This window comes from Spermophilus citellus (genome assembly GCF_964194105.1).
Source record: "Spermophilus citellus genome assembly, chromosome: 2".
NCBI lineage: Eukaryota > Metazoa > Chordata > Mammalia > Rodentia > Sciuridae > Spermophilus > Spermophilus citellus.
Genome location: NC_138183.1, coordinates 5,520,334 through 5,545,330, shown reverse-complemented (window position 1 = coordinate 5,545,330; position 24,997 = coordinate 5,520,334). Strand labels below are relative to the sequence as shown.

At 60.9% G+C, this 24,997-nt stretch overlaps 3 protein-coding genes and 1 long non-coding RNA gene across 6 annotated transcripts in view; 2 read left to right on the top strand and 2 right to left on the bottom strand.

Moving 5' to 3' along the window:
* The window catches only part of ABL1 (ABL proto-oncogene 1, non-receptor tyrosine kinase), a 136,714-nt gene extending 129,061 nt beyond the window's left edge, over nt 1–7,653 (top strand). For 2 of the 3 annotated variants that reach the window (XM_081280046.1, XM_081280047.1), the window contains 4 exons: nt 310–462; nt 1,659–1,748; nt 2,075–2,239; nt 4,283–7,653. In XM_081280046.1, coding sequence (XP_081136172.1) covers nt 310–462; nt 1,659–1,748; nt 2,075–2,239; nt 4,283–5,997 — 2,123 coding nt within the window. In that variant the 3' untranslated portion in view covers nt 5,998–7,653. The remainder of the gene's footprint in view (nt 1–309; nt 463–1,658; nt 1,749–2,074; nt 2,240–4,282) is intronic. The other variant, XM_081280048.1, reaches the window with a different exon arrangement.
* A 4,660-nt stretch (nt 7,654–12,313) lies between these two features.
* QRFP (pyroglutamylated RFamide peptide) lies at nt 12,314–15,456 on the bottom strand (the record flags this gene model as incomplete). The annotated part of the gene is made up of 4 exons (XM_081269579.1): nt 12,314–12,417; nt 12,641–13,148; nt 14,010–14,123; nt 15,349–15,456. 4 exons carry the CDS (start codon nt 15,454–15,456, stop codon nt 12,314–12,316), a joined length of 834 nt encoding a protein of 277 aa, XP_081125705.1.
* A 769-nt stretch (nt 15,457–16,225) lies between these two features.
* Nucleotides 16,226–19,552, top strand: LOC308637805. Its single transcript, XR_014019688.1, has 4 exons — nt 16,226–17,823; nt 18,231–18,320; nt 19,030–19,321; nt 19,418–19,552. It is a non-coding gene; the product is annotated as an uncharacterized lncRNA (long non-coding RNA).
* Nucleotides 19,553–21,999: 2,447 nt separating this feature from the next.
* The window catches only part of FIBCD1 (fibrinogen C domain containing 1), a gene marked incomplete at its 5' end in the record, with an annotated part of 29,247 nt that continues 26,249 nt past the window's right edge, over nt 22,000–24,997 (bottom strand). Inside the window, 2 exons of the mRNA XM_081274627.1 lie at nt 22,000–22,262; nt 22,760–22,939. Of these exons, the coding sequence (XP_081130753.1) occupies nt 22,003–22,262; nt 22,760–22,939 (440 nt within the window). The 3' untranslated portion in view covers nt 22,000–22,002. The remainder of the gene's footprint in view (nt 22,263–22,759; nt 22,940–24,997) is intronic.

The window sequence follows — 24,997 nt, the reverse complement described above, 5'->3', positions numbered from 1 at the left end:
CCCAGGGCTTAGAGATAATCCCATATACCCAGAAACCAGAGGTGGCCTGCTGCAGACGCAGAGCTGTGAAAGAAGGTGGTGCCCTCTGCCCCGTGGCCCTGCAAAGGCTGCTTCCCAGAGGGGCTGACCTGGTCACCCTCTCTCCTCAGCCTGGCTTGGTCTGTGGTGGGAGTAGACAGTCCCATCGTGCCCCGTGGGCCTGGGTTGCAGGTCAGTCCCTGGGCTGCTTTTGAGGGGTGACTTCTGATGTCTGCCGTACAGGATGCCAGACTTCACACCTCTCCACGAGCCTGTCTCTGTTTCTTTTAGCATTTGGAGTACTGCTTTGGGAAATCGCTACCTATGGCATGTCTCCTTACCCGGGGATCGACCTATCCCAGGTGTATGAGCTGCTGGAGAAAGACTACCGCATGGAGCGGCCAGAAGGCTGCCCTGAGAAGGTCTACGAACTCATGCGAGCATGTGAGCTTCCCCCGCACGTTCTAGAAAGCCTGGGGGGTGAGAAACTCCAGGGCTGGGAGAGTGCACGTGCAGCGGACAGTGGGGTTCCCGTGGCTCTCTGCTCCCATGCTTCAGAAGCCCCTACGGCAGCAGCTTGACGTACATTTTGAGACTTTCTTTAGTGCTCTGTACTCCTGCAGTGACATACCTCTGAGTTGTTTTGTTCTCATTTTTCAATGGGATAGATGGATACCAAACCCAGGCTTCTCACTGATAAGTGCGGATTCCTGGGCCTGCCTGAGCCCTGCGCTCCATTGGCTGAACCTGCAGGCAGTGCCACCCAGGCAGTTTCACACTGCTCACACGTGTCGATGCACATGTATTTGGACGGTACACTTGTGTGCTTCCTGTGTCTGTGAGGAGTGTGCTCCTTCGTTCCTCAGCTTGTGCTCCGCTGGGTGTAACAGGACACCTCTCCTTGTCCGGACATCAGGTCTCTCCCAACCCCCGCCTTGTGTCTTCGTGGAGCTGCCTAGCTTTCCATTCAGTGACTTCATCTGTCCCTCCAGCCCTCTGGGGTCAGGTTTTGGTGGTTTGTGTACTTGTGTGGTTCTCGCCACCATAAGCAAGGCAGGAATGAGCACCCTCGTGTGGTCTCTGTGCACTCACCTGCTGTCTGAAAGCTGCATTGTTCAAAGAACTGTGTGCGTTTTAAATTTTGATAAAGTGTGCCAGGTTGTCATCCCAAAAAGGCAGTGCCAACCTGCACTGCCCTCGGGAGCACCTGAGAGCAGCCACGTGCTCCCACACTGGCATTTTTACCCTTCATCCTCATTTGGTCTTGTTTTAATAGCGTTTCTCCACTGAGGAAGTTTCAGACTTGGGTAACCGGGAAGTAAGGCTGAGATAGGAGCAGGCTGTTTGGCTTATTAACTCTCAACACCTACAACAGTGAGGCTGGGAAAATACATTTATAAATGTGGTTTTTAGTGTTAGTGTCTCTCTAGGGTTTTGCAGTTCATGTTCCTGACAATTGGTAATGTCTTTTCAAATTCTTAATGTCTATAATGGGACACAGTAGCATTTGTCACTTTAACTTGTGACAGAACCATGTGATAACAGGCTTGGAGTCCCTTTTCCAGACCGCCCCTTAGGAGTTGCTGGCCCACACTTGTTAGCAGGGCTGTGGATGGTCTGACCCGGCCTTTTCTCTGTAGGTTGGCAGTGGAACCCCTCTGACCGGCCCTCGTTTGCTGAAATCCATCAAGCCTTTGAAACAATGTTCCAGGAATCCAGTATTTCGGACGGTAAAGGCCCAGGGTGCCTGCAGTGGGGTGACCATGGGGCTGGGCCTGCCAGACACGGCTCCAGCCTTCAGCCTCTAGTTTCCTCTGGCAAAAGTGCCCGGGTCAGCGAGTGTTCTGAGCCCAGAAAGCAGGCCACAGGTGTTGGCACTGGGCTCTTTGGTGGCCCTGCAGAGTTCTGGAAAATGCTCAGAAAGTGCTGTTCCTTCAGCGTCTGTGTCCCTTCTCTGTACGGCATTGATGCCCACTGTGTCTTAAAAGGCAAAGGGGAGCCCGTTCTGAGCTGCACTGTCGCTGATGGCTCTGGGTCTTGTTTGTGTGATTCTCAGAAGTGGAAAAGGAACTGGGGAAGCAAGGCGTTCGGGGAGCCACGAGCACCTTCCTGCAGGCCCCAGAGCTGCCCACCAAGACCAGGACCTCCAGGAGGGCTGCCGAGCACAAAGATGCCACCGACGTGCCCGAGACGCCCCATTCCAAGGGCCAGGGGGAGAGCGGTACGTTCCCAGCCACCCACCCTGTCAGGGAGGCTGTGCATGGGCCCACACTGAGGGAAGGCGTCCCTCATTGAGTCCCGCTCTGGACAGAGGAAGGCTCTCCTCCCGCACAGCACCACCCTACCCTGGGAATCCCTCAGAGGCCGTCAGCTTCCTGGTCAGCTCAGTCAGAAGGCAGAGGTGTTACAAGGCCTCGGCATCTCTCGTTCACCACATTTGGAGGCATCTTTCAGGGCCAATGCAGCAGTGGTAAATATTGGACCAAACAGAGCAGCTGGTTGTAAAGGCAGCAATAGGAGCCATCCACTCGGGCTGAGTGGAGCCAGCAGATGCCTGTGGAACAGCCTCTCCCTTGTGGCTTCCGAAAGAGTGTCTTTGTCGCACACTTACCCAGGAGAATCCCAGAGATGGGATCAGTTTAGGGCGGGCCTCAAGATATTACCAAGGATGATATTAGCAAACATTGGCCCAGTGCTCCTGTGCATGTGCCAGGCTCCGCTCTAAGGTAGCAGGTGCCTCCAGAGTCGGAAGACTGGTTCTGCTGGGGATCACTGGGTCCAGGTGTCTGAGTAGGGCCAGGCATCTGGGTTCACAGAAGCTCCTGGCAAATGCTGGTGGTGGGCTTGATGCTACCAGCCTGGGCGAGTGGGAAGGGGCAGGATAAAGCCAGTTCTGGTGGAGGTCTGCAAGGGCTGTTTACTCACCGCAGAACCCACAGACCCAGTAGGAAGGGCTGGAAGGGTCAGCCTCCACAGGAGTGGCCATGTACAGTTGCACTCCCCGGCCACCTGCAGGCTGCGACCCGCAGCCTGCCTGGAGTCCTCAGCCTTCATCCTGTGGTAGTCCCATGACTGCGGACGGGGGAGTGGCAGAGGGGAGAGGCCACGTGGTAGCGCTGTTAAAAGCCCAGTGGTCCACAGTCATGTTCATTCACGCCCATCGGTGATCTTCTGAGGGGTGTTTTGCTGTGTATCTCATGATGAGCCAGGAATGTCAGGTGACTCTCCTGCCCTGAGACAGATGTGTAGAATTTCACTCTTTAGTTTTTTAAATCTTTTTTTAAGTTGTAGATGGACACAGTATCTTTATTTTTATGTGGTGCTGAAGATCGAACCCAGTGCCGCACACGTGCAAAGTAAGCGCTCTGCCACTGAGCCACAGCTCCAGCCCCTAGAATGTCCCTCTTCACCTGCTTCTGCTGGTTTAAAGTTTGAGGAGGTCTCAGCCGTCTTGGATTCAGGTGCCTGTGTGCCACCTGGACTTGTGACAGGCACTCCCTTGCACCTCTGTTCTGAGCCCCAAGGTGCTGACAGCCAGCCTCTCCCCGCGGAGGCCACCTCTGAGGGGGATTCCATCATTCAAGGTCAGGACCAAGCAGGTTTCGTATGGGGCTCCGGGAGTAGCTTAGTGGGAGAGCACTCGCCTAGTGTGGGCTAGGACCTGGCGTGACCTCCAGCACCACCAAGAAGAGAAAGAGCCCTCCTGTGAGCAGTGTTCATGTGTGAAGGATGCCCGGGGGAAGTCCTGAGAGGCCACCCTGTTTCTCACATACCACGGCCTGATGCTGCGTCCCCCTGTGGTATGCAGCCTCTCCTCTAGATGGTACCTCGTGGGAACTTCCGCTGGCTGGCTTGCCTGAGAGCCACCATCTGACCCCTTGCTTGACCTTGTCATTGCTCTTACTGAGAGTGACATTGGAGGGACTCTGAGCTTTAGAGTAAACCCGTGTTAAGACGAGGAGGCCAGGGCCATCCTGCACTTTGGGTCCTCTGTCTTCAAGGAGACTAACAACCATGGTGGCATGGTTGAGAAATTAGGTCCGGGAGCTCTGCCGTCATCGTCTCATTTACGTCCTCACAGGCTGTGGGTTTTCTCGTCCTGCATTTTACAAGTGGGAGAGTTCTGGGGTGAGTAGAGAAGGGCCCAGCGGCCTGGCTCGGGCAGTGGTGCAGAGCCTGCCATCAGCCCGGGCCAGCCCGTCCCCCACGAGGCTCCGCTGGGAGCTCCTGGCCCGGAGCTGCTCACCTCTCCCCTGTGTTTCAGACCCCCTGGACCCAGAGCCCACTGTGTCTCCACTGCTCCCTCGAAAAGAGCGCGGTGCCCCCGATGGCAGCCTGAATGAAGATGAGCGCCTTCTCCCCAAAGACAAGAAGACCAACCTGTTCAGCGCCCTGATCAAGAAGAAGAAGAAAATGGCCCCAACTCCTCCCAAGCGCAGCAGCTCCTTCCGGGAGATGGATGGTCCGCCAGAGCGCAGAGCGGTCAGTGAGGAAGACGGCCGGGAAACCAGCAACGGGGCGCCAGCTCCCACCCCCTCAGACCCAGCTGAGCCCACCAAGTCCCCGAAGCCCAGCAATGGAGCTGGTGTCCCCAATGGAGCCTTCCGGGAGGCCGGGGGCTCAGGCTTCCGTTCTCCCCACCTGTGGAAAAAGTCCAGCACGCTGACCAGCAGCCGACTGGCAGCCAGTGAAGAGGAGGCCGGCAGCAGCTCCAGCAAGCGCTTCCTGCGGTCCTGCTCGGCCTCCTGCGTGCCCCACGGGGCCAGGGACACCGAGTGGCGGTCCGTTACTCTGCCACGGGACCTGCAGTCCACCGGCAGGCAGTTTGACTCCTCCACATTTGCAGGGCACAAGAGTGAGAAGCCAGCTCTGCCTCGAAAGCGGGCCAGCGAGAACAGGCCTGACCAGGTGGCCAGAGGCACGGTGACCCCCCCGCCACGGCTAGCAAAGAAGAGCGAGGAGGCCGCCGACGAGGTCTTCAGAGACAGCGCGGGGGCCAGCCCTGGCTCCAGCCCTCCCAGTCTGACTCCAAAGCTCCTCCGTCGGCAGGTCATGATGGCCGCTTCCTCTGGCCTCCCCCACAAGGACGAGGCTGGGAAGGGCAGTGCCTTAGGGGCCCCTGCTGCCGCTGAGCCACTGCCCCCCCTCAGCAGGGCGGGGGCAGGTGCTTCTGGGGTCCCCAGCAAGGCCCCGGCCGAGGAGTCCAGAGTGAGAAGGCACAAGCACCCCCCCGAGTCACCAGGGAGAGACAAGGGGAGGCTGTCCAAGCTCAAGCCTGCCCCCCCGCCCCCACCAGCCTCCACAGGGAAAATGGGGAAGCCCTCACAGAGCCCAGGCCAAGAAGCAGCAGGGGACACGAGCGTCAGCGCAAAAGCAAAGGCCACCAGTCTGGTTGTAGATGCTGTGAACAGTGACACCACCAAACCCAGCCAGCCAGGAGAAGGCCTCAAAAAGCCTGTGCTCCCGTCCACGCCCAAGCCACCATCAGCCACCAAGCCTCCCGGGACCCCCACCAGCCCAGCCCCTGGCCCCTCCGTGATGCCAGCAGCATCCTCAGCCCAAGCAGGTGACCAGCCTTCGTCCACGGCCTTTGTCCCCCTCATATCAACCCGCGTATCACTTAGGAAAACCCGCCAGCCCCCAGAGAGGATCGCCAGTGGCACCATCACGAAGAGCGTGGTCCTGGACAGCACCGAGGCCCTGTGCCTGGCCATCTCCAGGAACTCTGAGCAGATGGCCAGCCACAGCGCAGTGCTGGAGGCCGGCAAGAACCTCTACACGTTCTGCGTGAGCTACGTGGATTCCATCCAGCAGATGAGGAACAAGTTCGCCTTCCGAGAGGCCATCAACAAACTGGAGAGCAGCCTCCGGGAGCTTCAGATCTGCCCGGCCACGGCAGGGAGTGGCCCCGCAGCCACGCAGGACTTCAGCAAGCTCCTCAGCTCTGTGAAGGAGATCAGCGACATTGTGCAGAGGTAGCAGGAGCCAGGGGTCACCAGCCGGAACTGCTTGCAGCCTGCTAGGGCTTGCCCTGCCTGACAAAGGACCAGTGAGCCGCACTTGGCCCGGGGCTCTGCGCCAGGGGGGCACCAGGGTCCCACAGAGTCCTGCCCGACTACCTATGTTGTGCACCAACTGTTCTCCTGCACGTCGCCTCCCCAGCCTGGCCCCATGAGCCACCTCTCCTGCTCTCTGTGGAGTCCTCTCTCTGTGGACTGCAGGTGGCACTCCAGGGCCCACCAGGCTTGTCACCCCCTGGTGCTTGGACTCAGCTCTCAGGCCAGCTGGGAACAGCTGCGAGGATCACCCTGGCCTTGCTTCTCCCTGGACCTCCTGCTCCAGCTGGGCCTCCAGGTGCCATCACCTCCAACCCCTGGAGGGAGCCCGCCTGCTGTCCTGACCTTCCACGCTGAGGGCCCCTTGTCTGGAGAACTCCGTCCCCAAGAGGTATGCACGCTGAACCACCCTCCAGTCACTGGTGAGCTCTCCAGTTCTCGCAGAAGGGACGGCTGTGGAGTCAAGGGAACACGGGGTGCCAAACCCAGCTAGCCTTGGAGGCCCAACAGCGGGGAGCCAAAGAGTGTCAGGCTGGGGGTCTTTACTCTGTGTCCTCCCAGCCTCTAGCTCTGGCTCCCTGTGACACGCACTGCGAATCCTGGATAGAAAGCTTGAGTGCTGAGTGGGTGCCCAGGGGGGTAGAAGCGGAGGTGCTAGCCCAGGGCTGGGCCTGGGCAGGTCTGCGGTGGCCAGGGGACCCTTGCACACATCCAGGTGCCCCAAAAGGCCTGGGTTTCTGACCAGTCTCCCTTCCCTCCTTGCTCCTCTGAGACACAGGAGATTGTCATGGGGCCTCCCCTTGGTGAAAGGTAGTCTTCTGGAGCTCCTGGAGCATTTCAAAACTCTGCCCTCCACACAGCCATCTGACCCAGAAAGGAGCTGCCACAGGCCCCGGGCTCAGAAGGAATGCCCTGGCTCCCCCAGGCCCTCCCCAGCTCAGGCACCTTCAACTGCACATCTTTTATTTAATCACCATGAGCAACACTTAGCCCAGTGTTCCCATGGGGCCACCAGGGACTGTTGAGAAAACCACAGACAGGAAACCCCAGGGTCTTCTCAGAGCAGGCCAGGCTGGCCGGGACCAGAGCCCAGTGCAGAGCCTGGTGCCCCGGAGGCGAGGCTGGGGCCTGCCTGGCCCCAGCTGAGGGGTGCGAGGTGCAGCTTCACGAGGCCCCACTTGCACACCGACCACCTAAACTCACATTTTACTTTTCTGGAAAAGATGGTTTCCTCTGGGTCGTTTTCATGGGGTCCTCACAGTGCCCCCGACGCCTGTGGCTCAGCCCGGGAGGCACCACCACACCGCCAGCGGCCTTGAGACCAAGCCACACACCTCCCTCTCCCTGACCACCCGTTCCACGAGGTACTGGTCTCTCCATGATGTGCCACTATATTTTGCATTTATACTTTGGTATTACACTCTTTTATAGACATGCTCTTTTATAAACGATGTGTAAATGGTTTCCACTGTACTCCCTTCTGGATGCCCAGGGTGACCCTTTTCTCTCCCTTGGTCCAGTACATTTTGTTTCTGTATATGACTGTGTTTTTTTTTTTTTTTTTTAAATCTAAATCTCTCCTCTGTAGTATTTTTGAAATAAATAAGTGTTTATAAAATTGCTGGCATATTGCTCTGTTCTGTGACTCCTGTCATTCCAAGCCATTGTGTGCCTGTGGGGAGGGTGCCGTGGGCTTGGGGCTCCTGAGCTGAGACCCAGCATTGTTTCATGGAACAGAGGGGTGGCGGGTTCCCACAGTGACAGCCTCACCCACCCGCCCAGCGTCACCCTTGTCCTGGGGCCGATACTGCAGGACTCACTCGCCGTGCTGTGCGCTCTGGCCCCTCTGAGTCCTTGGCCTGCACTTGTTGGCTGCCACACGCCGTCCAGGCCCCGTCTGACTGGCCGTGTCAGGCTGTCACGGTCATTGAAGTGGGGGAGGAGGCCGCGTCCTGAGGCCCTCACAGGCTTTTTCCTTTTCCTTCAAACCTACTTTCTGTTCCCACCCATAGCCCCATGTGCCCCACCCACATCAGCTATGCTGGGCTCGGTCTTTCTTGGTGTGGACAAGAAGGAGCACAAGTTGTTGCCTTTGGGGACCTCCACAGGACCTCTGGGTGGGGCTGCTAACCCTCCCTCCACCAGCCTCCACCCAAGCTGGGTGACACTGGTAAGGGGAGGTGGGTAGTAGCACTTCTGCTCATGGTGCCCAGGCTTGTCACTGGGCCCAGGCCCCGCTCCCTCCACAGACACAGCAGGCGTGGGCCGCTGATGCTCACGGGTGGAGTCGGGCACCCGGCCTCCCGGGGCCTTCCTGCTGCTGGCAGGGTCTTCCTCAGGACTGGTCTGAAAAAAAGACATGGACCTGTCTGGTGGCGGCCACAACTGGAGGCTGCTCCTTGTGTGCAAAGTGGACTGTTGTGTGGTCGTCACAGCGTCCTCAGGTGTGTTGGCATCTGTGTGAGTCAGCTGACACGAATGAGACCCGTCACCTCAACCCATGTCCTCCCAAATGAGGACCTGCCACGTGTCCCCTGACCTCCCCACACTGAGTTCGGTCTGCCAGTCTAAGACCGTGGTTCCTTAAGCATGTTGAGGTGCTAGAACCCCGTGAGAATCCAATAGAAATTGTATTCTGTCTCCATAAAAATGTGCATTTGCACGGGGGCGGCGTGTCTGGGTGACTTTGAGTCCTCCTCTCAGGCCCTGAATCAGGAAGCATCCAGGGGCCCAGTGCACCAAGGGGCTGGCAGCCACTGTTGATGCTGTCACTGTCACAGAACAGGAACCTAGACACTGAAAATGGTGCAGTTGCTCCTCGGGGAGGAGAGGGTAAGCTACGGGGTGCTCACAGGGTAACAGCGGCACAGCGAGAGTGGCCCATGTCACGACCTGCCGGCGCCCACACAGGACCTGGGAGGAGCCAGCTGGGGGTGAGCTGTAGCTCCACTGTGGTGCTGCTCGGGCACGGTGTGGGGACAGCTCTGGGTCAGCCTGGATGTCACCGGCTAGTGGGTGTGTCACCACAAAACATGGTCAGCTTGCATTAGTACACGTTGTGATGCACGCTGGACCTCAATGAGGGCTATTCCTGGAGACACTGTCCCATGTGGAACCCTCGCGTTGTCCTTCAGTAGAGCAGGGTCGGTCACTGCCCTCAGTGGGCACAAAAGCTGAGGTTTCTTGGTGGTCACCCAGCACCACTGCCTCGTGCCTGCCATAGTAACTAGCTAGAGAGCCTGTCCAAGACCTGGTCTGGGAGGGCGTTCCCCAGGGGACAACCAGCACCAGGTGACAAGGGCTTCATCAGGGCTGAGGTCTCAAGCAGCCTCTTTGCTGCAGCGTCTTCACACTGGAGCCAAGTTAAAGGAGGTGACTCCCCTACTCACACAGCAGCTACCCCAGGAACCTTTTTTTGGGCTGGGCGCAGTGGCACGTGCCTGTAATCCCAGCAGCTCAGGAGGCTGAGGCAGGAGGATCTCAAGTTCAAAGCCAGCCTCAGCAAAAGCAAGGCCCTAAGCAACTCAGTGAGACCCTGTCTCTAAATGCAAAACAAAAAGGGGGGCTGGAGATGTGGCTCAAGTGGTAGCGCGCTGGCCTGGCATGCGTGCGGCCCGGGTTCGATCCTCAGCACCACATACCAACAAAGATGTGTCCGCCGAGAACTAAAAAAAAATATATTAAAAAATTCTCTTAAAAAAAAAGGGGGGGCTGGGGATGTGGCTCAGTGGTCAAGCACCCCTGAGTTTAATCCCTGATACCCACCCTCCAAAAGAAGAATTTTGATTTTTGAAACATACAGGAAACTATAGACAGAAGTATTCTCCATTCCCTCCCCACCCCCGACCCCCAGTACTGGGAATTAAACACAGAGGTGCTCTACCACTGAGCTACATCCCAGCCCTTTTTATTTTCTATTTTGAGACAAGGTCTTGCTAAATTGCCCAGGCTGGCCTCAAACCTGCAATGCTCCTACCTCAGCCTCCTCAGTTGCTGGGATCACAAGCGTGGCCATTGTGCCTAGCTTTTCCATTCGTTTTATTTATTTATTTATTTATTTTGAGACAGGGTCTCACTAAGTTGCCCAGGCTGGCCTTTAACTTGCGATCCTCCTGTCTCGGCCTCTCAAGTCTGGGATAACAGACAGACATGGGCCACTGAAGGGCACACCAGGAGCAACCCCTTTCTGTGTCTGAAGTAAACATAGGGAACAGCTGGAGGCAGCTCTGGAGAGGAGCAGGAGCCGCCAGGCTGGGGGAGAAAGCTGGGCACTAGGGGGCTGAATCCCCGCTCCAAAGTAAATGCTTCCTGAGTGTCACCTTCACCAGCCTGGAGGGGACGAGAGCTCTCCCCAGGGAGGACCACGGGGTGTGTGTGTGGGGGAGGGGGGTGCTGGGAGTTGAGGAGGAAGTGCGACCAGGTGTCTTGGCAGTGGTGGAACAGGTCAGAGCCCTCGGTGTTCAAGCAAACGGGGCAGAGGAAACGTTGGCTCTTGATGCTGAGGGTGGTGGAGCTCAGCCACTACTTTGAAGCCTCCCGCCCCTTTTCTTCTTCCCAGGCCCCTCCACCCAGGCCAGGTTAAGTCTGCTGGATGGAAACCTGCCAGTGCAGACCCAGCGAGTGCAGGGCTGGGCGGAGGGCTCAGCTCCGCGTCCTCCAGGTTCTCAAGACCAGTGGCCAAGGGCTCGTCCTTTCTCAGAGCACGGAGGTTGGCAAGTGAAGGTGGGCAGGGGACCTGCTCCAGGGCACCTCTCTGCCTCAGCCTGGCCTGTCCAGCTGATCTTTGATGAGCGTGTGGCTGAGCCAGGACAGGATCACTCCAGATTACTGTCCCTCGCAAAGTGGACTGGGCACCCCAGGTGACTGAGCACACCTCAAGCAAGGGAACCAGTCAGAATCACATCGCCCCTTTCTGCCCATCCTTACAGATGATGCTCCAGGGGTTGTGTCCACCCCCTAGTGACGTGTAGCAGGTGATGACCATAATGCTTTGCAGGAGTTCTTTTTTCCTGTGGTGCTGGGGGCTGAAGCCAGGGCCTTGGGCACAGCAGGAGCCCTCTGCCGCTGAGCTCACCCCAGCCCTCCAAGGGGCCTCTCGGTCAGCTCTTCCTCAGACAGTGGCGAGAGTTGAGGAGGATGTGCCTCCCAGACCCTGGTGCCCTCGGCTTGTCCCTATCACAGCAGCTCCAGGACCCAGGGCGCATGGCAAGGCCGCAGGGCGCCTGTTTCTGTGTGGGCACAGTGGGTACCGGGAGAGGCAGTGTGCGGCGGGCGGGCACGGCTCTGACCCTGGGCTGCCCCACCTCACTCGCCATCCTCTCCCCAGGCGGCGGTTCTTTTGTGGCTCCGATCTGTCGCCTTAATGAAGTGACTTTCTGGCTGCCGCAGACTGAGAGCTGCTACTGGGGAACGTAGTCACTAATAGAAGGGAAACACTGGAATGCTCCAAGGTGCCAGCTGGGCCGGCCCAGGGTGGTTCTAAAAGGCTAATAAAAATCCACCAATTAATTGTGACAGCTCAATGGAAAATTATTCAATTGAGAACGGGGTGAGCCACAGTGCTGAGGGGGGAGGGAGCTGTTGCCATAGCAACATCAATAGGCACCCTCAGTTCAGCAGCGCAGCCCGGGAGTGAGCAGCTTCTGACTGCTGCCTCTGACACGGGACGCTCGGCAGCCTTTGAAGGGGATGCTCTTCCTGGCTGCGGGCCTGCAGCCACTCCAGGCTGAGCGCCAGCCTTTCCGGGGGTGGGGGTGTCATTTCCCGAATGCTCCCTGTTCTGAGGAAAGCGGGGACCAAGCAGCAAGCAGAGGAGGAGGGAGCCGGCACCGGGGCTCCCTGTACCTTTGACCAGCTGCCAATTAAGGGGATGCGAGGAGAGGTCTGCCAGCGCGGGCGGCAGATTTCCATCTCCCCAAAGCAGAGGCGCTCGGAGCTTAGGAAAAGGAAGTTTCTGGGGCCCTGAGGACCTGGGGAGAAGCCGGCATTTCATTATGACTTCACAGTTGTCACAACTTTTATTTCAAAAGATACACACAACACATCCATATTTTGAGCATTCAAAATGCAACCCTGCTACAGCAAAAACGTGTTCCTTCCTAGCTCATCTCCCGTGGGGTTCGGGGCTTGCAAACACCGCCCTCCAGGAGGGACAGCCGCAGAGGGGTGGCCGGGCAGGGGAGTGGGCCGCGGTCTGAAGGTGCTCAGCCCGGCAGGTCCTCTTCCTCAGGGATCTCGTGTTAATGGGGAGAAGGAGATTGTCGCCTTGCTGTGTCGGGTCTCCCAGGGAATGTGCTCGCTGGCCCATGCACTCGAATGCCAGCTGCCGGCGTCCCTCTGGAGACTGTGGGAACCCGATTACCCCGCAGTGACGGTCCCCCTCCCGGCTTGCCGCACAGCCGCTCGGCCACTCACGTCCGGCCCCACAGCCGCTGCTCCCCCCCCCCGCTGGCCGAGAGCCACCCCGGGCTGGGCAGGCTGGTGGCTCCCCGCCACGGCGCAGCGGCTCCTCCTCGCCTTTTCCTTTTTTCCTCCTCAGCAAAGTTAGAAGTCAAAAGCAAGCGCACACCTCGCCGTCCCCTGCTCAGCACCCGACGGGAACGCCCCGTCTTCTCGGAGTCTGGGTCTTGGAGGCTGAAGGAGGAGGGCAGGGGAGACGTGGGGCGACGCCCCTCGAGAACACCTGGCCCTCCGACGCCGGCCAAAGCGGAAGCTGAAGCCGCCTTTCTTCCTGCTGTAGCCACTGAGCTCCTCGGCCAGGCTCCCTAACGGGCCACTTGCCTTCTCGCCCGCGGCCTCACTGCCATCCTGCCTGGCGAGGCGGAGGCCAGCCTGCCCCCCACCGGAGGCCGGCAGCCCCTCGGCCCTGGCAAGCGGGGCCTGTGCGTGCGGTGCTCTTGGCCACCTGGAGGGGCCCCACACAAAGTGGGGTCTGGACCCCTGGTCCAGGTGGGCCCAGCTCATACTGGCTGCGATGGCACCCCCCGTGTCTGTGGGCTCCCTCGGGTCCAGCAGAGGGAAACAGGCTCCCAGCGGCAGGAGGAGGAGGAAGGGCACGGAGAGATGGCTCCTCACCTGACCAGAGGAGAGAGGGAGAGGGTCACGGCCGTGCTGTGGCCACACTCAACAGTCCAAGGGTGGTCATTACCCAGCTGGGTGGCCCACCTGAGCCCAGCTTCCAAGCAGCCTTGGGGACCAGGCCTTTCTTTTCTTAGCAGGCTCAGGAGTTGACTGTACCAATTAGGCTGGTTCTCACTCTCCCGCGGTCCCTGACACACAACCGCCGCAGCAGCTTAGCACTGTCACTGAGGGCTGTGGGAATTTGGATTCATTTCCTTTCATTATAATTATTGACTCTCGGGCCCTATCATCTCAGAGCCACGGAGTAGGAAGTGAGAAGTGTCAGTCTTTCTGTTTCCACTTGACAGCGAGTGGGGCTGGTAAGCTGGTTCCCGGGATCCTCTGCTGCTGGCTCTAGCGCAGGAACAGGTGGCTCCTGAGAGCAGGAAATTGGTGGCCCTGCCCTAACTCAGACACTCACCTGGGGGGGAGCAGGTGACCTGACCGATCCTCCACACGCACAGTGGACATTCGGGGCCTGAGCTACAAGCCTTCCCTGCAGGACCACGCTGCTGCTTCATGGTAAACTGTCACCAGTGTCATTCCCACTTTTTCAGGCAGGAAATCACCAGAAAGGAAGAAAGATCATGCCCAGGTGCGGGGCCAGAAAGTGGAGTCTCTGAACGCCTGGTTCTCGTGGCTGGGATGGTTTCTTGGGGTGCCAGGCCCCTCTGAGATCAGGGGTGTCATCCCCATCAGCTCAGATGGGCCACATGAGCGTCCAGGGTCCCACGGCTTCTAACTGTGCTGGACCCAAGTGTGGCCCACCCTGACCTGCTGCTGTCCCCCATGTGTGACTGTCTAAAACAAAGAGACCTCCCGGAATGCGTCTGCCTTGACACTAAGCCGCTCTCTTCGCCCAGAGGAGACTTTTTCGTAATGACCAAGGGTGAGCAGAGCTGGCTCGTCCTCTGAGTAGTGGCTCTGAAGCTGGAAGAGAGAGCACCCGCTTTGGAGAAGAGCTCCTTCCAGAAACTCCCCAGGGCTCTCCAGAAACGGCTCCTTGAAAACATTTCACAGTGAGCTCAGCCAGAAAGCTTCAAAGAATCGTCAAAGCAAACTTGCTCCCTGCCCAAAGCAGGTTCTCCTGGGCTCCCTCCCACTGGGGCTGCCAGGGAAGCCCGCTCCCCACAGGAGCTGGCTGTACCAGTCAGGCTGGCTCTGACTCTCCCATCCGGGCCTGGTGGCGTGGGCAGTTTTCTGCAGGGGACACGCCCACACTGCCCATGCTCCTGGTAGAAAGAATGTGGACCCAGGAGCAGCCCCTCCTGTGGAGGGGTATACCTGGGGTGCCCTCCAGGCCTCGAGAAAGGGCACATCTTGACGTGGAGCAGAATGTGACCACTCTCCCCTTTTGGGGAGTCAAGACCCCTTTGAGAACCTGGGAGAAACTGGGGAGCCTCACCACGGAGCACAGGGAGGCTCTCCATTCCCAAAGCTCAGGAAGTGGCAGGAAGAACACTGTGGAAGAAGGGCCTGGCCCTGGCAGAGCGGCTGTGGCAGGACCAGGTCAGGTCTCCCCAGTGCTGGGCCTTTCCCGTGCCCTGGTTCTGGGTGCCCACTGCTGCCCGCCCATGCCCAGCTCCTGCCCTGAGGGCCTTCCCACAGCTCCTGCCAGGACAGGGCTGTACTCACCATGCCGCCGGCTATTCCCGGGAGGGGCGTCCCTGCCTGGCACTGGGCTTGGCGGAGCTCCTTGGGGTCCCTGTCTGGAAGGCCAGCTTTATAGGCCCCCAGGCGTCCCCCCGCCCCACGCTGCCTGATTGCCGCGCATTCCTGACCCTGGGATTCCTTTGGGAGCACTGGTGGTGACGGAGGGGGCCGTGCTGCCACACAATGCAGGCCCAGCGCGACAGGATGTGGCCTGATGAGCGGGGCGGATGCTGCCCTTTGGAGGAGAGTGGCCACATCATTAGCTGCCCATCGTGGGCACCGCCAGCAACCCTCAAGTCCTCGGGCTGCAGCTCCCGGGCCACTCTTAATAATCCAACGCACACGTCTCTGTGGGCCAGCCTTGCTCTCCGAGGAGATGGGGTGAGGGATGGCCACCCCCACACTCCCGCCGGCTGCTCTAGTAGGAAGTCACACACCATGAAGCCAGCGATGGCCTAGGCCGCTCCCCTCTCCCAGGAAGGCGAGAGGTGCTGCGCCTCACCTGCCCGAGCCCAAGGCGAGGCTGGCAGTGGGCGCTCTGCTGTGGGGCAAACAGCTGGGCCCTCTCCAGCCCATGGCCGGCCCCACAGTCGCTGTCCCTTAATGGCATGCTCTGGCTCTCCCCCCTTGCACTCCCCTACCGGGCCCAGAGTGACACATGGTTTTCAAATTCTGCTGACTGTCCCACTGGGTGGCCGTGGCCCTCTCGTCCCCCTGAGATCACCCTCTGAGAGTGATCCCTTCCACCTCCGGGCCGCAGCAAGGGGACCCCGAGGCCAGGCTGTAAGAGAGTGTGGACAGCGGCAAGGGCGCCATGTGGGTCATGTGGTCACCGACTCCTGCTCCTTCCCCACAGGTGCCCACAGTGGGGACACAGCCTCTGTCACTCCCAGCCTCCTGCCACCAGGTGGCTTCTCCCCTATGGCTCAGGGGCAGGGTGTGCTTCCACCTGCTTCCCAGGGCCACCATCCATGTGGGGCACAGGCAACTATGGGGAGCCACTGAGTGACCCCGCCTTCCATCCTGAAGCGAGAGGCTCTGACCTATCACTACATTTCGTGGTGACTTGGGCGTCGTCCCAGCTCAGGAAGTTGAGGGCCTGTCTTCAGGTGCAGGCGTGTCACCCATGGAACTGAGCTACACTCACCTGTTCCTTTGTGATCCTACCCCTTTGCCCTGTCCCCTTCTCTTGCTCTGCCCTTGGGTGTGGCCTAGCCAGGTGTCAGACAACCTGCTGACAGCAGACACCACAGGCTAGAGCCAGCCCCTGACCCCTGACCCCTGGTCTCATTTGAATGCTTCTCCTCAATAAAAGGGTCAGCACGGGCTCCTCTCTCTCTCTCTCTCTCTCTCTCTCTCTCTCTCTCTCTCCAGACCCCTAAGGTCACAGGACCTGTCACAGGACCCAAAGAAAAAGGTGTCTGTCTCTTGTGTGGTTATCTCCTGCAGCCCAGCTCACCTGGAGTGACCCTGAGTGTTTAGTCATGAGGACGCGACAGGAACTGCATGGTGGGTGCTGCGAGGCCGCTCCTTTTATTGGGGACCTGCCCTGGAAGCTTCCTGCGGGATCAGCTCTGTTCTGATGTGGCCACTGACCACTGCAGAGTTGGATGTTGCTCTGCTGGGGCCCTCGAGGGTGGACCGCACAGGACTGCGTGGCTTAGCAGGTGGAGGCCGTGGGGCCCGCTCTCCAGAGCCAAGGGGTGTGGGGCTCAGCGTGGACCTCCCTGTCCCCCCCCACCCCGCAGGACGGCCCCGCCCTGTCTGAGGAGCTCTGCAGGACACAGCAGGAGGCGCCAGCCTCTGTCCTCGCCTGGCCCAGGTTTGCCCTGGCTGACAGTGGGCAGTCGTGGCCACTCTCCTGTGGCCTGGGGCTGGCTGCTCACACCAAGCTGGGAACTGAGCCCAGAGGATTTTCCAGGGGCCCCCACCCAGCTGGCAGGTCACCTGGGTCTCGGGTGCTGGGGGATGTGGACAGCCTTTGGACACGTCCCTGGCGGCCTGAGGAAGGGGCTGCAGCTGCAGGTGCAGGGGCGTCTGGCTGGCCAGGCTGCCTCAGGTCTGACCCTGGCTTCAGACCTATGCGCACAGACCTGCGTACATGTGCCCACGTGAGTGCGTGGTGGGGGGTGCTGGCTGTGGTGACACTGGCTGCTTATTTCCCTAGATCCCTTCTGCGCTGTGAGGCTTGGGCCAGCAACATGACCTCTCTGTGCTTCATTCTTTGGGGTGCAGAATTTGAGGTCCTGGTTCCTAAGCTGTGCTTGGCAGGATGCCCTGGGCCAGCTGTGGGCAGGAAGGCAGTGTGGGCCCCTGCAGGTCACCCCACACCCCAAGAAATACTCAGCTTTGTCCTACTGGGCTCCAAGAAGGGCCCTAGGGCTGAGGCCTGTGGCTCTGGGTGGGGCACAGGAAGTGCCCTGTTGGGCCTGCCTGGAGCCATGGCAGATGTTGGGCTGGGTGCCAAACTTCCCGGCTCTGAGGACTGGCCAGGCGTCCCCCAGCCCACAGCCTGGAAGGCCGGCTCCCGAGGCAGTCCCAGCTCCTTCCAGCAGCCGGGCTCCGCGACTCCCGAGCAGCGGGTGTCAGCAGTGCCGCAGCTCGCGGGGCCTCTGGGGCCAAGAAGGGACTCCACCAGGACAGGTGCCGGTCTGGGCCACCTGGAAGCACAGGCCACGAGGCTGGGCCCATGGGCACAGCAGGGTCTGCGAAGGGCAGCCAGTGGCCTGGGGCTTTCGGCCTCGGGGTGGACACAGGGGACCCGAGGGGAAGCGACCTGGGGCAGGGGCTGGCAGGTGGCTCCTCAAAGGCTGAGAATGTCCTGAGGTGGACCCGGCCGCGTCCAGCCTGTCCCAGCTGACCCGCGGCCTGGGGTCCTGGGGACCGCGGGTCCTTTTTCCTCCAGGTGAGGAAGCTGAGACGGGCGTGAGCGTGTGGACCTCAGACTCCCTGACCCGTGCCCCCCATGAAGCCACAGGTGAGCCCCAGGACTGGGGTCCTCACCTGACCCAGCCGCGAGCCAGCTGTGTCCTGGCCGTGTCCCTTGCTGAGCCGCGGGGCCCTGGGAGCTCCGGCAGCAGTGTCCCCTCCTCCTGCCCGCCTGCCCGGCTCCCTCCTGCTCTGCTGGTGGCAGGAGCTCCTGGGACTGAGTCCCTGATACCCCCGGCTGGCCTGGGAGCTGCGACAGAGCAGCTGGTTCTAGGTTGGGGGGCTAGTCGGGCCAGACCCCCATGGGTGGGTGTGGCCTGTGGGATGCAGGTGGCTGTGATCACTTCTGCGGCTTGTGTGGACTGTTCAGGGGCCCCCATCTCTGTCCCCTGTCACCCTGGGGCTGTCCGAGCCACAGGCCCCTGTGCCAGTTTGAACACACTTTGTGGTGGGTAGGACGGAGTGGGCTGGCATTCTGTGAACGCGGACTCCAGCCTTGAACTTGCAATCCTCCTGCCTCAACCTCCAGAGTCACTGGGAATACAGGTGAGTACCACCGAGCCTGGCGAATCTCAGATTTTATTCAATAAACCCAGAGCATTGTTCTGTCCTTAAACCACAGTTGGTGTTCATGAGTAAACAGCCCTTGAGGGATGGTCAGTTCCTAAGAGTCTCAGTGCTCCGAACGCCAGTCCAGCCCTGGGAGGCCCGCAGGGCAGGGTGTCACCCCGAGGACGCTGGGGGATGCCAGGTGGCCCAGGCCCAGGTTCACCCCTGGAGTCCAGACCCTGGCAGCTCGTGTGGGAGAGGGGGAAGCCCAGTCACTGGGCCGTGGCTACTCCCGCCCCTGCTGGCCAGGCCCAGGCCACCATCGTCCACAGAGCCTCCGGCTGGCTCCGCCAGAAGTTCTTGAGCAGCAAAGCTGCCTTGAGAGCCCTTTGGCTGTTCTAATAAAAGTGGGAGGGCCAGGGATGTGGCTTATGACGGGGAGCTTCCTGTCATGTGCGAGGTCCTGGGTTCCCTCCCCATTGTAAGAAAAATAAGCCTTTCTTCTTGCCAGGTGCAGTGGCCCCTTGACTGTAATCCTAGCGACTCAGGAGGCCCAGGCAGGAGGATCACGAGTTTGAGGCCAGCCTCAGCAATTTAGGGAGATACTGGGAAACCTGGTGTCTGGCCCACCTTGGGCTATAACATGGACATCAAGTAGGGTCACAGGCTGAGGCTGCAGCCGGGTCACCACGAGACTTTATTACAGACAGGAACCACGGGACGCCCAGTGCACAGCCCCTGCAGCTCATGCCCCACACTGTGCCCTGCCCACGGGGTGCCTGGCTGGCCTGCAGAGTTCCTGCACAGTCTCCAGCGCATTGAAGGCCATGTGACAAGCTGCCCGTCAGGCCTCTCCCCCCGTCCCCTCAGGCCAGACCCCAGGCCCGGGTTTGCTGAGTCTGCTGCCACCGGGGCCATTCGGACTCTGGGGAACTTGTCTGCAAGCAGATGAAGAAACGGAGGCCCTGGGGGAGCTGCGGGAGGTCACCTGGCTCCAGGTTTGGCGTCCTGACTCCTACAGGGGACGGGGATCTGTGGGGGCAGCAGGCCGTGCCCGGGTCCCATCTGCCCACCCCTCCTCCCTCTCCTGCCAGGGCCCCGAGTCCCCGGTGGCTGTCCATGTGGACGGCAAATTCCCCGAATCACTGCTGGAGAGAGGACACCGTCTCCCACCAGCCAAGCCACCAGACGCCTGTGGGGGTGAGGGGGGGTGGTGGTCAAGAGAGGACACCAGGACAATGGGCACCGCCAACGTCACCTTCATCCCCGGGGCAGAAACCCCGTTCCTGGGCAGCTTCAGGGAGCAGAGCTGGGGGACTGTCTCCTGGCCAAGCTGAGGCCACCAGGTGTAAACCAGGGTCCTGCCACCCTCTGCTCTTGGCGAGCCCAGGCCACCAGCTGAGTGGCCTTTGGCCTCATGCTCTGGGATGGATCCAAGAGAAGCAGGGGACTGGGCTGAGGCCAGGCTGAGGCCCCAGAGCCCGCAGGCTTGCAGAGGACATTTCCAAAGTCGGTGGGGAGTCAGCGAGCCATGCCCGGGTCCCCGTGGAGAGGCATGGCTTGGCTCAACGTCTTCACCAAGGAAGGAAGGAAAGGCGAGGGTGTTTGGCTAGGTGACATCCTGGGACATGGGCAGCTCACTGCCAGGCCATCAAATTGGGCCCAGTGGGGCAAGGTTTGTGTGCAGTGACCGTGGGTCCTGGTGACCTCCGCCCATACCAGACAGTTGGCCTGGTCACTCACCCCTCAGGCCCTACGGTCTCCCAGCATGCTCCGGTTCCTGTGATCTCTCCTATCTCAGGGGCGGCCATTTGCACGGACATGAGATTGTGGGCTCTTCAAGGCCAGGGCTGTGGCCCAGGACCGTCTGCTCTCTGCCAGCAGGGGACATAGGGATAGCAGGTTGCTGCCTTGACATGCCTCATTGCGACGGGCCTTGTGTCCATTTGCCAGTCCCAGGAAGGCCACATCCCCTAGTGGTGCCAGCCCTGGCCTGGTGCTCTGGGGAGTGACGGACCCCTGCAGGCTGCCCTCACCTGTTCCTGCTGCCCCTCCCGCTGCTGCCCACCGGGCAGAGCTCCAGCAAGTCTGAGCCGCAGCCAAGCCTGGCACGGGCAGCCGCGCCGCCCGCCACACACATCTGCGACTCCATTAGCATGGCGCTCACGGGGGCTTGTTTGATGACACATCAGAGAGCGCACGTGCCTAGGCAGCGCTGGCCCGGCGAGGCTGGCAGCCGAGGCCGGCTCCATTGGGGCCATGGGAGAGCCCCGGGGATGAGCTGTGGGCCCGCCCGGCCCTGCCACATGACGGTGCTGGTGCCCCGGGTTCCTGCAGAGGGGAAGCCACCTGCTCTGGCGGCTCCAGCCCCGCCCTAGCCACGCTGAGCTGCTTCCTGGCTGCCTCTGCCTCCAGCTGATGCCCAATGGGCAGCACCTGGCCTTGTCCAGGACCCGGGGCTTTGGCCACGCAGACAGACGTGCCGCTGACACTCGCTGAAGCCGAGGCCAGGCAGAGCGAGGCGCTGTCCAGGGCAAGCGGCCAGGCGGGACCCTCGGGCGAGCAGGGAGCAGGCCCACGCTCAGGTCACGGGTTCAGGTCCCTCCTGGCCGAGGAGGAGGAGGAGGAGGAGGAGGAGGCGCTGGTGGGGCACAGGCTGGCTGCCGGCCGTCCCCAGGACCCCCACTAGGTCCCCCAGGCAGGAACTTGGGGGAGCAGCCCTGGGGCTGGTCCTGTGCCCACACGGGGCCCTGGACCTGGAGAGTGCTGCCGGGGGCTGGGGGTCGGCAGGAAGCGGCAGGGCGTGCGTCAGCTGCCCCCAGCTCCCCTAGCCTGCCTCCAAGGGTCCATGAGACCCTCCAGGCCACCCCGACCCTCAGCAGGGCAGGGCCCAAAGGGCGACCTTCCTGAAGAGCTGCAGTCCCAGGCAGGATGGGCCCGGCCGCCAGCCAGGCAGGAGGAAGGCGGGAGGCTGTGAGGGAGGCTGTGAGGGAGGCTGGGCAGGAGCCAGGTTGGGCCTCCTTTGAGCCTGGTGGAGACGACGGGCCTGGAGGCCTGCCAGGGGCACAGAGTGGGGTCTCAGCTGGCCCCTGCCTGGGTCCCTGCAGGCAGCGGTGCCCAGCCTGGCCTGGGGCATGGCAGGGCTCAGTTTCTGGGGAAAGGTGGCAGATGCTGGGAGGGCCTCGGGCCTCGGGCCTGGGCTCAGGACAGCGCCCCCCACTGGTCTGTTGGAAAGGCCGCGGTGCTGGAGCCCCTCGCTCTCTGTCGCCTCATTGCCAGGGGTTCGGGCAAGCAGGGAGGGCCGCCTGGGGGCACCGTCCGGAACCAGGGCGCGCAGCGGACCCCACGGACCCTGCTGGGAGGGGCGGACACAGCACAGGAGCCACGGTCTAGGCGGCAGGATTTTGGGTGGAGGAGCTCACCAGGCCCCATCAGCAGAGGCAAGAGATGACGTCAGCTGCCAAACAGGGAGTGGGCGGGCAGGGAGGGCAAGGAGGTGATGTTAGGGACGGGAGTTAGGGACAGGGTTGGCCTGGCCCTCCCCTCCTGGAAAGCAGGTCAGCCATGCACAGGTGGGCAGAGAAGGTTCTCAGCAGCAGGCAGGGGTGGACACGGGTGGGGGTAGGGGCAGCGCCATGGGGTGTGGCTGGAGGACACTCAGATTGAACACTGCGCCAGTCTAGTGGTCCTCCCGGACCGGCCGGATCTTCATCTCGGAAAACTTGAGTGAGTACTGCCAGCCGGTCCAGGAGGACCACTCCACGCCGTCGGCATAGGAGGCGTGGGCGCCACGAAGGTACTGCCCATTGAGGTTGGAAGTGTGGCAGTTACGGTACCACCAGGCACCACGGTAGAAGGCAGCACAGTTGTTCTCCGAATGGTCACTGTCACGGTCCTTGGTGGTGAATCTCATGCCGCTGTGCTTCAGGAGGGAGTCACCTGCGCAAAAGTTTGCACAAAGGTGTGCACACGGGCCTAGGTGCGCCCAGGCGCCTTGCAGGCATGAGCACAGGCACAGACGCACGGCTCGCTGGCCACGTGTACTTGTGACCCATCCCCTGACATGAGTGTCCACACATGTACACACACCCTGCACACACACAGGTGTGCACACGTGGGGCCACCAGGGCGTCCCCAGGGGGTCTTCACCGCTCCTCCCAGCTCTGCCACGCCCCCTCTCCTCACACCCGGCCCCAGCCCAGAGACGCACGGCCTGGCACGGCCGTGCCAGGCCCGGGGACGCACAGCCCAGGGATGCGCAGCCCGGGGGCCTCTGCGAGGCCCTGGGAGCCCTGGCTCCTGGTCTGGCTCAGTTGCCTGGTCTGCAAAACAGGACTTGGAGGTGCTGACCAGTGGCCTTGATCCTGACCCCAGAGTGCAGAGGGTGTGACCGGCAAGACCTCGTCTCCCCGGCCCTGCGTAGCCTGGAGCCTCACCTGCAGTGCCCGAGTAGTCAGCCACAGTGAGTGGGTACCCGTCCTCCTCGGGGTCCACCGAGAACAAGCCCACCCCGAAGCTCCCGTAGCGGGCGTAGGCGGTGCCGTTGTCAAAGTCCTCCAGGTCCACGTGCAGCTCATAGGCCGCCTGCATGGTCAGGGCATGGATCCTCTTGAGCCCTGAGGGAGGAAGAGAATGGTGGGAGAGGGCACGGGCTTGGGACGTGCCTCCCAGAGAGAACTGAGGGGAAACAAGAGCTGAGCTCGTGTTTGGTGAAGAAAAGGCAGCAACCACCAAGTGGGTGCTATCAGCTCTGGGCTACTTCCTTCTTCCTGTAGGCCTGTGTTTGACAGGAGCCTGGAGACTGATGGTTTTCATGTTTGGTTTTCTCTGCTTGCTTTAAGTTGGGCTGTGCCTCCCACTCTAGTGGATGGCTGGAAGAAAAACAGGAACAGTCTGGGGACATTGGCATCCTCCCCCCTCATCCCCAGGTGGCAAATGGAACTCGCACTCCTCATCTGTCCTCGTAGCCTCTGCACATCCTGCTCCCTCTGCCGAGGACCACTTGTCCCCACTCCTCACCTGGTGACCGCCTATTCATTTCCAGGTCAGGAAGGCTGTCTGACCTCCTGTCTGGGTTGGCAGTCTCCTCTGCCAATCCCGGGGCACCCCCTGCAGGGTCCGTCCTTCGGGTCCCAGCTGCCTGTCCTGTGGGCTGCCCCACCCGGCAGAAGCTCCACGAGAGCAGCAAGTCTGTCCTGACCGCTGCTGACCCCGGCATAACAGGTGCTCAATAAACGCTGGCTGAGCACAGGAGGCCAAGGTGTTGCCCGTCTCCTGCCATCTCCAAGGCCTGGCCTGTGTCTGCCCGGCCCTGCCCTCCTTCTCCTGCTCCCCCTCCCTCCCTCCAGCCCCCAGCCCCTCCTGGGTCTCCTCACTCCTGATTGGCCGACGCCTTCAAGGTGTGCAGTGAGGGATCTGCTCAGCCCCGCCCCTGCCCCCCCACCCCTGGGGGGGCCTTCCCCAATCCCACGGGGAAAGAAGCCCCTGGTCCCCTCTGCCAGGCCCAGGGGACGGGAAAGAGAGGTGTGACCTCCCGGGAGGCCTCAGGGGACAGGAAAGAGAGGTGTGACCTCCCGGGAGGCCTCCCGCTCCTGTGTCAGCCCTGCTCCTCACCCAGGGGCTGGCAGCTTTAGCACAGGGTCCTGCCTTCTCCTCAGGGTTGGAGTCCTGGGCCAGCTTCCCTCCCCCTCCCTGACCCAGGGGCCTCATGGTGACTACAGCCACCACCTGGCAGGCAGGGCACACAGAGGAATGATTCAGAGGGCGGAGGGCGAGGCTGAGCCCCTCCACGCAGCCCCTCCCCAGTGCCTGGCCCCTCACACGCTATCCAGGTGGCTGGGGATCTGCTGCACAGGGAGGAGAATGAGGCTCAGAGAGGCCTAGTGAGTGGCCCAGGCCACACAGCTGTTGAGGGCAGAACTGGGATTTGAACCCAGGCACAAGGACCAGACCCCTTGCTCTTTTTCAGACCTTGCCCAGGACGAATCCCGTGATCCAGGAACAGGGTGGGAGGGAACAGCCCCAGGGGATTCTGGGAGGTTCTCGCTCACCACCACGTGGTTGCTGGTGCCCAAAGGCCATCCTTAGCCCACCAACGCTTTGGTGAAGTGACACTCATCTCCTGATGTGCCTTCCTGGTGCCCATGAAGGGGTGGGGACGCGGGGGCAGCGCCCCCTGCACCCTCCTCCAGCACCGGACACCTCCTCCCTCAGCCTCTCTCCACTCGGCCTTCCGGGCTCTTCCAGCTCCGTGGATCTTCCGGGATCTCTGCCAGAATGGGAGTCGGTCCTCCTCGAGACCCGGGCCCTGGATGGTGAGGGCAGCCCTGGCGTCCTCCCCCAGAGCTCAAGGGGGGGGAGGAAACCAGAAACCTTCTGCCCCCAGGTCTCCCGTGGTCACCCAGAGGCATTAAAATTATGAACCTAAAACAAAATTCCAAAAATCATCCCCCCCAAAAGTGGCAGAGACATTTATAAAATGGGGGTGAGGAATCCGGGCCTAACATTCAGAGATATAAACACAAGGACTGTCAGGATTGACGACCTCAAAATCTAAAACTTCCAGGAAGTAAGAATTACCAAGAGACAAAAGAAGCTGATGGGTGACCCAGGGGCAGTCCCTCTGTATCATGCATGTCAGACACAGGATCAATGACCTTAATATATAAAGAGCT